Below are 12648 nucleotides of genomic sequence, written 5' to 3'. Positions count from 1 at the left end.
CCTGGTGAGATGAAGGAAGAGCCCAGCCAGGAGGCCACCCACAGAGCCTAGTCCATCCACGTGCCAGAGCCTCCCCGAGTTCCGGCAGAGTAGTTCCGGAGAAGCGGACTGATTGGCCCTGTCTTTCCCTATAGGACTGACCGTGGGTAGCTACCTGGGACGTAAGTTGGGGCTTGATCAACCCCGGCTGGGTCAGCTGGGCGAGGGTGTATGTTGCGAGACCAGAAACACCCTACTGTATGACCCCAGGCTACAACACTGATGATACGTCCCAGGTGCATCCATGTGATGTATTTTTATATATATATATTACGGCCGGGCCGGCGCGTAACGTGCGACGCCTACCCAAAAAAACAGACATACAAGCTATCAACGCACTGCGACATGGCGTGTCGACAGCTTGCAGATCTGTTCTTTTGGGTAGGACGAGCGGCTGCGCTGCTTCGTCCTCTATGCATGCGAAACCAGGCAAATTGTACTCTCACGGATGATCCCTGATCTGATCATCTGATAAAAATATTAAGCAAGTATTAAAAATATTAAGCAAGCCAAGTTAACTAAAAGTAGATAAATGATGCTGAGCTAAACATGAAATGGATGAAAGTCCCCAGTTCCTCTCACAAAGTGACAGCTGTTGCGCTCGCCATGTTTATGAATGTTTAAAAATATTTTGCAAATAGCAGATCTACAGTACAAGCTCACAACGCGTCACAAGCTCGTAGATCTGCTAATTTCAAAAGATTTTAATACATATTAAACTTGGGAAATGGGACACTCTGCATCATGAGTAGTTTACTTGCATAATGGGGACACTTTAGTGTTTTCATGTAGGCCTACATTTACCTTGCAGATGTCACCTCACCGCTGTAATTTAATTCATAAATATATTATTCAAACGTTGTATTTGGAGTGGACTGCTTCAGGACATCTGACAGTAGGCTATGTCACCTACAGACAGTATTTTTATCAGATGATCGGAGCATCCGTGTGAGACAGTGAGAGTACAATTTGTAAATGCCGGGTTCATACATGGAGGTGCATGGGTAAGCGTTGCTCGTTAAGCGTTGTAATATATATATATATATATATATATATATATATATATATATATATATATATAAATGATAGTTTATGGTAGGCTTCCTCCAGGAGGTCTTACGTGCGTGCTGTTTCCCGAATTTAGTTTAGCAGACACGTAACGCCGTGCACTTGAGAACCTACGACGATGGTGTTGCACGCAGCCAGTTTAGATAGCACGTAGGGCACAACCAGCTGCTACTAATGAAGATAGTGCGTAGCGGGGTTGCTACTGCGCAGCTGTGTGGAGGCTCTTACGCAGCTTCTAGGCTACTCACGACCTGAAATCGCTTTGGGAAACCCGGCCATTGTATGTTATTTAGGACACACCCATTTAACACAGTATTATGGTAAAAGAAACTGGCTGTGTGCTTACTGTCTCTTTAATAGTAACTTTGACTCATTCTTGCTATTTTTTACCAATCTAGATCACTTAATTTGCTTTGATCACATGGTGATGGTGTGATTCTATAAACTATATTCTTCCAAACCTACTTTATGTCTAAGAGTTTTGGATCACTTGCAAAACTGCATTAAGATCAGCGATAGTAAAAAATCATATGCTTACTTTGTGCATAGGTGCAAACAGCTCCGGAGAAAAGGAAAATAATTTCAAAGTACATTCTATCGTCTTGTTGAAGCGCTGCAGTATCTACAGTATAACTCACTCATACCTTGAGGTGAGGCTTTGAAAAGGAGGAAATATTCATGCAAATAAAGGTGCGCTTTTTCCTCATTGTTACACCTCATTCATGGTGTGTGTGTGTGTGTGTGTGTGTGTGTGTGTGTGTGTGTGTGTGTGTGTGTGTGTGTGTGTGTGTGTGTGTGTGTGTGTGTGTGCGTGTGTGTGTGTGTGTGTGTGTGTGTGTGTGTGTGTGTTGTCACGGAGGCGGAGTGCATTTCCTTCTTTTTGTTTCATCGTCAGTGTTAACCTCTCAGGCTCTCCTGGCACAGAACCTTTGTTGTTGAAGCTATTTATCAAAGCATGTATATCAAGAATTTCCTTTTTTTATTTACTCTCTTACTTCTCTGTCTAGGTGAGTGACGTGACTTTGTATGTATCAATGAAATGAAAAAATAAATGATACTGGCAGAACTTTACTTTGTAAGTAAAGACGGTGTTTCTCAAATGGGGGTTACTAATGCAAGGGGTAAGAGAAAAGATTGATATAATGTTTGTTAAAACATTTTCAAACTTTTTGTGAACCTGCTGTAAAGTGTTAAACCAAATTAAATACAAATAATTTGACTAGAACAACTGTTTTTGAATGGAAAGCAATACTTATTTGCACAAAATGTGAACATGTTGACATCAACTCAGACTTACTGAAATGTTATGGCCACAGTTTAAAATAAATCTGCTCAGGAGGCACTAACTGCAACTCTTTCACTGTATTTATTTGTAATATTATGTTTTTGAACAGGTGGATTATATTCATTCATCCTATGCTAGTGGTTTTTACCTTCAGTTTTCTAAGGAAAATGTTGTAGTCTGGAAAAGGAGGGGTTAACATCCCTTGACATAGAACTTTTATTTTTTCCTAATATTTATTGATATGAAAACATGTACAGTATATCAAGTATTTCCTTTTTTCATTACATTGTCTTTACTCAGTCTCTGTGAGTGACATGAAGTATGTATATAGCCTATCAACTAAATATTGAATGGAAGCATTTCTTTATATGGTTTTGATGGTTTTGTTTTGTTTTATTGTAAGTGGTATGAATATGTGTAACGCCCGAAATTCAAACCTGGGTCTACCACGTGGAAAGCCAACATCTTAACCACTAAGCCAAAGGGATATATCCCTATCGCTCGGGGGAGATATTAGACTTTCAGGCCATCAGGCTGAGGTAGTGAACCACTCTTTTACATATGTTTGTGTCCTACCGTTACAGATGCTTCAAATGGATATTTCTTGAAGAAAGTCGGTTACTGTTTCTACAAAGACCAAGGTCTTGAGGAAGTTGAGTATGACATAGTTCACCATTTTAACCAGGAACTAATAATGACCTGGAACAGCACCCAAGGCAACTGGACAGGAAACACAGCCCAAGGCAACTGGACAGCAAACGAATGGAACGGTTATCGGGAACAACAGCGGAAATTGGGAGAGAAGCAAACACTGTGCGAGGGCATAGTATTAGCAGTCATCAAAACATTATTAGGTAATGGAAGAAACAATAATCCCATGTCAAAATGCCAAATTTGGCTTCCTAATAAGTTATATTTATATACCACAACTTGTTAATTGTTCCAGATATGCTGACAGCTAAACCCAACATCACAGTGAAATCAGTGAAGCTGCCCAGTGGCAGACATCCATCCATGCTTGTGTGCAGCGCATACAACTTTTACCCCAAACAAATCCTAGTCACATGGCTGAGAGACGGCCAGGAAATCACTTCAGATATCAGTTCCTCTCAGGTGTTGTCTGATGGAGATTTCTATTATCAATTCCATTCCTTCCTGGAGTACACTCCAACATCAGGAGAGACGATCACCTGTATGGTGGAACACCCCAGCCTCACTGAACCAATGTTTCAACATTGGGGTAAGAATGGCGTTGTATCATGTGTGTTTATTGAGTTATGTATGATTCAATTCAATTATTTTATTGTTGTTGCAGGGGCAACTAAATCAAAATGTTCAACAAATTTTACTGTTACTGCGTTAAATAATATCCACAATTATTATTTAAGAGTTGGTGAAACTGCAAAGTGTACCTAGAGGGGGGAGAAAACAGTATTAGATGTTTCTTATTATTTTATTTATTTTTAATAATTTTTATCCCTTGATTTTGTAACCCTTTTTTCACCCGGTGCCAATTTGCTAAGTGATCCTGGGCACTATTTTTTATTTTTTTTATGTATATGTTTATTTGACAGGGACAATACAAAAAACAATGAATCAGTTATAAAAACATGAAACCGTTGCAATTGTACAAGGGATAATAGCCGAGGCTAATTTGCGACCCCAGTCCCTGGTTAGACCTTTCTATACAAATATAAATATCTACCTAAAAAATGTTGTTACAAAAAGGACATGCATGAAGCTCTAATCTAAACAAGTACAATAACAATAACATTCCCAAATTACATTCATGAAAGCAGTGACATTTACGTTTAAAAACGTGCCTAACATTAGTGTTCACAGCTTTGGTTTGATTTCAGCCAGTATTTAACCTTTTCATTAAATATTTTGAGATCTGTTAGTTTTTTTATTTCAGTTGGTAGGGCATTCCACAAGTGTATCCCTTTCACTGAATAAGATGACTGACCAAAAGTGGTGCTACCTTTGTGGTCTCCATTCGCTGATCCCCTGGTGATTCTATTAGTACCTGTCCCTTTCACCTGAGGACAAAGTACAGCTGGGGCAAGATCATTAACACATTTAAAAATCAATTTGATGAAGGAGAATTTAATAAAACTGTCAAAACTAAGCATGTTATATTTTCTAAGGATTATGCAATGGTGCCATTTCATTCGTTTTTTATCCATTATTTTCAGTGCTTGTTTATACAGTGATGCAATTGGTTTTATGATTGACTGTGAAGCCTGGCTCCAAACAGTAATACAGTATGATATATGGGAAAATATCATGGCATGCATAAACAGTTGGGCTGCATGCAGTGGTATATATTGTCTAGTCATTCTGAAACAGTTCAGGTTCATTTTTAGAGTCTTGCTTAACACTCCCCCCACCAGCCTAGGCAGGCCAGGGCCGAGCTCATGCCTCCTTCAATGCATGAGAGCCAACTTCCCCTCCATCAGGCGCCCTGGCTGACCAGGGGGAGGCAGTATAGTGACCAGGACTACTACATGTTTTTGTAGGGCCTACTCCACACAGAGTAGGCCCTATTAGATGTTTCTAATGGATGTTTTGTGTGAACATTTCAGACTCCTCCCTTCCTGAGTCAGACAGGAATCAAATAGTAGTTGGATCAACTGGTTTGCTGCTTGGCCTGGTCTTTGTGTTCACTGGATTGATCTACTACAAGAAAAAATCTGCAGCACACATCACTCTGAACCAAGGTAAGAGAACTGACCACAATGACACCTACAGATGAACTCCTTCATGAATTAATCTTGTTTCTTTATGTTTCGAAAATGAAGGAAATGGATAAAATAGTTAGGATTAAATGTTTCCAATTAATATTTTACTTTTTAATGTTGTGTTGCTGCATATCTTGGTCAGGTCTCCCTTGAAAAAAATGTTGTTGTTTTTTCAATGGGACTTTCCTGTTTTTTTGTTTTTTTTTAATCCTTTCACCAGTGTTATACTGTACATTTACACTAAAATAATAATGCTCTACTGATTTCAACAGATCAGGTGTTGGTTCCTGTTGAAGAACTCCTTCCAACTGGGAGGGTGGATGAACCTTCAGGTCCTGTTGAAGAAACAGGGGTGTGAAGTTGCTCCATAGTTTCCTCTGAAGTGACGCAGTTAAAGTTAACTTATACATCCATATTGTCCCCGTTATCTTTCATCATCCACCTTTGTTCAGTAATCCCGAACAGAGCTACACTTTAAGTTTACATCAATCATAGCCTCTCAAACCCAGACACATTGCTGCGAACCGCGGTTTGGGTGGGTTCGGGTCAATCAAATATAATTATTAATTAATATCGGATAAACAGCGGGTGAAATATTGCGGTAAATAAATTAATGACATCTAATATATCTATCCATAAAATAGCTAAATCTCTGCGTGCTTGTGTCTGTGTGAGTGTGTAGAGCAGCCTCTGCGATGCGATCACAAAATGCATTGATTTAGCCTATGGAATGTCCGTGCGACGTGCTACTTTTTTCTTTTTTTAAACCGGTGCTGCGCTGATACAGAGCGCACTGCTCTGCTGCGCTTGGATCTGCTCTTGGATGCTCTTGGATGCCGCACAGAGTCTGCTGCGCTTGGATCTGCTCTTGGATGCTCTTGGATGCCGCACAGAGTCTGCGCTTGGATCTGCTCTTGGATGCTCTTGGATGCCGCACAGAGTCTGTGCGGCATCCAAGAGCATCCAAGAGCAGATCCAAGCGCAGCAGAGCAGTGCGCTCTGTATCAGCGCAGTTTAAAAAAAGAAAAAAGACGCACACATTTTGTGATCTCATCGCACAACTAATACTAAAACTAACGGGGAATACCAGAAAATAATAATATTTTGACATACGGGAAAAACTGTTGGTGCGGATGCGGATATTTAAATTGGATAAAACAATTATTGCGGTTGGATAACGGGATAATTAATTTGTACATGCGGATTCGGGTGACGTGAGAGGCCATCCGCGCATCTCTACTGCGGTTGCTTATTTCTCCCCAAGGCTGCATGGCAACACGGCTCATGGTCCAACGCACAAAGCCATTGCAGTGTCTGTGTGCACTTGGCGGGTGGTTTCAGAAACGGGCGGGTGCTTTTAGAATGCACTATCCCCCCCCCAAAGCCGTACCCATGTGTGTCTGCAGAATGGCAATGTGGGGGATATAGCAACAACACGCCCACGGCCACACCCCCACGCGCAACTAACGGCGTCGGCATAATGGGGGACGGGTAGCGCAGGTGCTAGCAGGTGCTAGAATAACATATTGGGGCCGCGCAGCTCCATTTTCCCTATTTAACGATAGTTAGGGGCGGGCAAATTGACAGAGAAAAGGGGCTTTAGGGCCTTATTTTTGCCGGTGCCTTACCCATTATCCCTAAACTTATTTGCCATTTTTTAATATTTTTAAAAACATTTTCAAATACTGTAGTTCAAATAGCCAATCTACAAGCTCACAACGTGTCGATGTAGATCGACTAGTTGAGCTATTTGAGTTTTGGAATAGATTATATGGTAACAGGATAGGTGGGCACTAGGGATATCTGGACACCTCGATGCAAAATTCCTATTTTGTCCAAAAATGGTCTTAAGTATAGTAAAGTATACATGCTTAGAACATGCTAAACATTCAACAATTAAGGTCTAATATTTCTACAATTGCTACAAATTGCTACAAAACCTGTATATCCAGTCATTTTGGGGCATCAACAAGAAGTTGAAGGATAAAATTAAGTCTGATAATGATATACTGTGCATGTTCACATCATGTATACTTTACATTACTTAAGATCATTTTTCAAATACAAATATTTTGGGACACACTTTTTGTGAACATTTTGGACAAAATAGCCAATTTTACATTGAGGTGCCCAGATGTCCCTAGTGCCCACCTATCCTGTATCCGATTACATTACCAGTGACAACAGATCAGGTAGTTTGGGGTTTTGTCATGCTATGTTAATTTCTAAACTTCAGACCCCTTTAGAAAGTAAAACTGTTATAACATAGCACTTGTTGGAGTCTTTATAAACGGTGCATCAGTGGGTTTTATTAAACAAGGAATCAAACAAGTTAAATGAATGAACTATGGTACAGACATGCAGTCAGTGAAGTCAGGAAACGGGGAGAGAAACAAACTATTGAGAACTAGAAAGTTGCACTCACTGGAGTGCTAATCTACCCAGGACTGTGTAAATTGTGGGTTGTAGTGGTCAGGACCTGAGGAAACAACAGGTAGAAATAGCATTGGTGACAATAGTGGCTATAAGCCTTACTAAAAAAACAGTTTTCACAATTGTTGGGATGATTTTTTTGTTATGTTCTTATATTTGATTTCATTCATAGAGATTAGTGTTTGTCTTGTTTTATTTAGTCTCTGGTATAAAATACATGATGATCTTATACTTTGTTTTGTTCAGTTATAATCAGTCTGTAATGTATCCAAAGTGATGATTTGATCTATGACAAATATATTAATGTTTTTATTATTAAATTGAGAGACCATAAAACACAATTCTGACTGATACTGTAATCTGTATTTTAACAGCATGGAATTTATATTTTTGTCTGTATTTTGTCTGAGCCAAAGTTTGCTGCACCATTTTTATGAATCTCCTTTACCAAATAGTAATACCTTCTAGTTTGAAAGTGTTACATGGGTGAAATAGGGACATCTCTCTCGCTCTCTTAGAGCGCCCAAAGAAAGACAGTAGCCATGATTTTAAATTCCCTCTCTTAACACCGGAAAATACTATTTCAGAGAGTTTGGGGTCCGAAATAATAAGACAAGTTCAAGCTTATTTCTTTGCTGTGTTCTTCTATTGGAGTTTTCCTCAAATTGAGATTTTATTCAGGCCTATAGTTAGATCCTGACAACAAACATAAACTTTAACACTATAGCAGAACATGTGGCAACGGGACAAGCTACACGCAACTTATTGTGCACATAAGTATAGCAAAGCGCACGTGCGCGCACACACACACACACACACACACACACACACACACACACACACACACACACACACACACACACACACACACACACACACACACACACACACACACACACACACACACACACACACACACACACACACACACATTTTAAATTGGAAGTCAATGGCGGTTGGATTGTGTGTAGAAGAAGTTATTTACATATTTATGTGTGATTGTGTGTGCACAGCTCCTGCTGACATGTGCACAGTTCCCATTTCCAGTTCCTCTATGACTGCTGGTCAGGATGGGGGTCTGGCTTCTATGTTTAAAAAGCACTTCCACTCCCGTCTATTTACCATTAACCTCTACTCGGTTAAATGAAGCTGAACTCTCAAACCTTCTGCTTGTTGCCGTAGTGTGTAAACCACTTACTAAATCATGCAAGAACACTATACAAGAGCTTTCTGTCCTTGTTGTTGTGTAAATCAGATTGAATCTAAATTCTGGTAGCTTGAATATTCATGTCAGCTGCCCTCTAGACCTTCAGTAGGCTTTTTAAAAGCATGTTGACTCATAATCTTGTCCAAAGCATAATTTTCCCTACGCACCAGCACGGCCACACAATTGATTTTGTTTTACCTTTACCTGTTTTTAAATGTTGAAATATGTGACTAAGTACACTTCTCATCTGATCCCACAAGCCTATTGTGTTTGATGCCAAACATTCAAACCTCGCCTGCCTGCTCATCCCTCGTTGCTGTAAATCACATTTAAAAACAACTAGAGATGACCTGTGCAGCTTGAATAAAAGCAGCATAAAGTCTAAAACAGATTTGTGGTATTCTGCCACGCTGAATTGTTTGTTATATTTTATGCTGGTTTTATTCATGAGCTGTACAGCACTTTGGTCTACTCTGGTTGTTTATAAATGTGCTTTATACAGAAAATGGACTTGACTGACAACACTTAATGATATGTAATTCCATAATTGTTTTTGGCAATCAACCCTCACCTGTGATGGAATATAAATCTGGCATCACTATTTTGGGCTTTATACTGTAAGCGAAACATTCACAAAATGTTCTCAAAGTATCAAAAATAGCAGATCTACAAACTCACAATGCTGGGATGCAACTCGTTGTAAGCTTATAGATCGGCTATTATTGCTAAATGTCTTACAGTGAATGTCAGAAATAGCTACAGTATGTGTCGTTACATAACTGAATCATGTCTGAAAATAGGGCTGAAGTGGTTGAGCTTGTACTATCATTCAAAAGCTACTTCAGGAGAGACAGCGGGCCGGGCTGGGTTCAGGAAAGTGGAGCAAAGATATTGGCTAGTTGATCCAGCATTAACACAAGAACAACAAGTGGTGCCTTAGAACAGTGGTTTTCAACCTTTTTCATGCCAGGGACCCCTAAATTGATATACATTTGGCCGCGGACCACCATATGAAAAAGTTTTTTGCCAGGGACCCCCAGAAGCAAAGATTTGACTTAAAAATGTTCTCTTTGAAAATGTATATATTCAAAGATTTGCACACATTTTCAAGATTTTTCAAAAATAGCAGATCTACAAGCTCATAGCGCGGCACTCGGTGCCACGCTATGAGCTTGTAGATCTGCTATTTTTGGATAGCCAAAGATAAGTGGTTTAAAATGATTCTGAGGCTATGTTACAGTTTTTCACAATTGTTAACACACGTTTCTCAAAACAATAACGGCTTTCTCAAAACTGCACACACAAAACTGCAAACCTCACACAGAAAATGCTAAACCCTACTCTCCCTTTGCAAGATGACTCTTTGCCATCAAATATTTTAACTGTTCACAAAATGGAACTCGTGTTTTCATTTGGTACACACAGCCATATTTTCAAATGACACACACATACCATTCATTGAGTACACACAACTAAGCATGTGCTGCACTCTACCAAGCATTTACAACACACTGCAGGGCAAAATTGAAAACACAATCATATAAATGGAACACACCATAAATGACAATGACTATGGAGAATGAACCATTTCTCCTTTTGTAAAATGACCTAGGCCTACTTTTTTCATAGTCAAACATAAAACAAAACACAAATATGCAGCCAAAAAAGTTTTATTTCTCTACATGATTTAGGCATCATGCCTCCGGTTCATGTCTGGCCAGAGGGCCATCCACATCATAGGCAATGTTCTCCCTGTCCAAGCAGCGTTGGAAGAAACGCCTCGAGTGGCGCATGAAGCCCTGACAGACCTCAACAGTGACTAGGGCCGCAATCGATTTTCACGATTTTTGTATAATGAAAAAAACATATTTTACTAATCGAGAATCGTTTGTTTTGAAAAAATCGGGAAAGAATCGGAATCGTGACCCCAACAATCGGAATCGAATCGAATCGTGAGATAGCAGAAGATTCACACCCTAACAGTGACGTTGCCACAAGCCTCCTCCATGGCCTGGAGTAGTGGGACCCGGCTCTGTGGGTTCCGTTCATTTACCTTCCACCTCCAAGCTCAAAATAACTCCTCAATGGGATTCAGGAAAGGAGAATAAGGTCGAAGGTACAGAATGGAAAAATGTGGGTGGTCCTGGAACCACTCACGCACTGGAGCAGCCCGGTGGTGCAAATTGCTCACCAGACCTGAATGTTTAGAGATTTGACTATTTGTGTGTTGTAGGTTGATGCTTTGAGATTTTACGTGAGAAGTGTGTGCAACAACTGAACATGTGTGTAGTGTTTGGACAACAAGGTGTGTTGTAGATTGATGCTTTGATATTTTATGTGAGAAGTGTGTGCAACAACTGAACATTGTGTGTAGTGTTTGGACAACAAGGTGATAATGTAATTGACATCAGAGTGTAAAGAAGGAAAGTCAGAGTCTAATGCAGATAAGGGAGTGTGAAGTAGTGCCAAATTGGGTGGAGCGATTAGTACATGAAGTTAAGGTTGTGAAAATTGTGCCAAATCTTCGCTTTTTGTGTGTTAACAATTGTGAAAAACTGTAACTATACATTGCATCACCTGTGCACATTCTGAACAGATTCCTGCCATTAAAGTGCGGTTCTGTAATCTCGTATTAATGCGCTGGTATCAACTATGTTTTTACCAGCAGTCAAACAAAGGCTGCAATTTCACATGACTTGTGTCTGTCGGGTTTTCACCGCCTACACCACACTCACTTTGCAAGTCCATTGAAGTGCGAGAGGGGGGAGAGGAGAGAGAGAGAGAGAGAGAGAGAGAGAGAGAGAGAGAGAGAGAGAGAGAGAGAGAGAGAGAGAGAGAGAGAGAGAGAGAGGAAGTGAGACAGGGAAAGAGAGAGAGAGCAGCAGAAAAGGATGGAGGAGAGAGGTGATGAATGGGTGTTAAGTGGTGAGAATAGAGTGTGGGAGGATGTGAGGAGAGATGGAGTGAGATGAAACTGTCCGTGTCATCAACCCCTTATGTAATGACCCCCCCTCTCCCTCTCTCTCTCTCTCTCTCTCTCTCTCTCTCTCTCTCTCTCTCTCTCTCTCTGTCTCTCTCTCTTATTGACGGACAAGTCAACTTGAAAAGATCAGAAGTCATTCATACCCTAGTAGTAGATGTAAGCGAAAATGTTTCTTGTTTTCCTTGGCTTCCCAGACAACCCCGGGAGGATTTATTGAACTCAATGCCTCGACAGAAAGGCAATCCTTTCTCAGATGTTTTCATGTCACAGTGGTGGACAAACAAACGTTCTACCAACAAAACTAAATCTGCTTGGGGGGTGCCTCTCTCTCTCTCTCTCTCTCTCTCTCTCTCTCTCTCTCTCTCTCTCTCTCTCTCTCTCTCTCTCTCTCTCATATCTGTTTAATGTGCCCTATTTTTTTGTTCTTACTGTAACTTTAATGTATGGCCGCACAGACGCACGCAAGCACGCACACACACACACACACACACACACACACACACACACACACACACACATACACACACACACACACACACACACACACACACACACACACACACACACACACACACACACACACACACACACACACACACACACACACACACACACAGTCCCTCTGTGCTGCAGTGCATAGTGCAGTCAGTGTGCATACAGTATGGATGCAGGGAGTACAGTCTAGATCATGCATGCTGGAGTGAACCGCACTCGTGGATCTGTGTGTGTGTGTGTGTGTGTGTGTGTGTGTGTGTGTGCGTGCGTGCGTGCGTGCGTGCGTGCGTGCGTGCGTGCGTGCGTGCGTGCGTGCGTGCGTGCGTGCGTGCGTGCGTGCGTGCGTGCGTGCGTGCGTGCGTGCGTGCGTGTTATGCAATCTGTGGTCAGGTGACCT

The 12648-nt window shown here is 40.9% G+C and overlaps 2 protein-coding genes across 2 annotated transcripts in view; both read left to right on the top strand.

Annotated features, from left to right (window-relative positions):
* The window catches only part of LOC311056349 (cytoplasmic phosphatidylinositol transfer protein 1-like), a gene marked incomplete at its 5' end in the record, with an annotated part of 125382 nt that overhangs the window by 74540 nt on the left and 38194 nt on the right, over nt 1–12648 (top strand). The window lies entirely within an intron of this gene.
* On the top strand, nt 1999–6151 carry LOC311055731 (rano class II histocompatibility antigen, A beta chain-like; the record flags this gene model as incomplete). The annotated part of the gene is made up of 6 exons (XM_084071999.1): nt 1999–2114; nt 2977–3246; nt 3339–3632; nt 4978–5112; nt 5406–5485; nt 5921–6151. The coding sequence occupies exons 1-6, from the start codon at nt 2063–2065 to the stop codon at nt 6149–6151; spliced, it is 1062 nt and encodes a 353-aa protein (XP_083928125.1). The 5' UTR covers nt 1999–2062.

Source organism: Gymnoscopelus microlampas (genome assembly GCF_963454915.1).
Source record: "Gymnoscopelus microlampas genome assembly, chromosome: 11".
NCBI lineage: Eukaryota > Metazoa > Chordata > Actinopteri > Myctophiformes > Myctophidae > Gymnoscopelus > Gymnoscopelus microlampas.
Note: the sequence above shows the minus strand (reverse complement) of the source record. Positions and strands in the feature narration are given on the sequence as shown.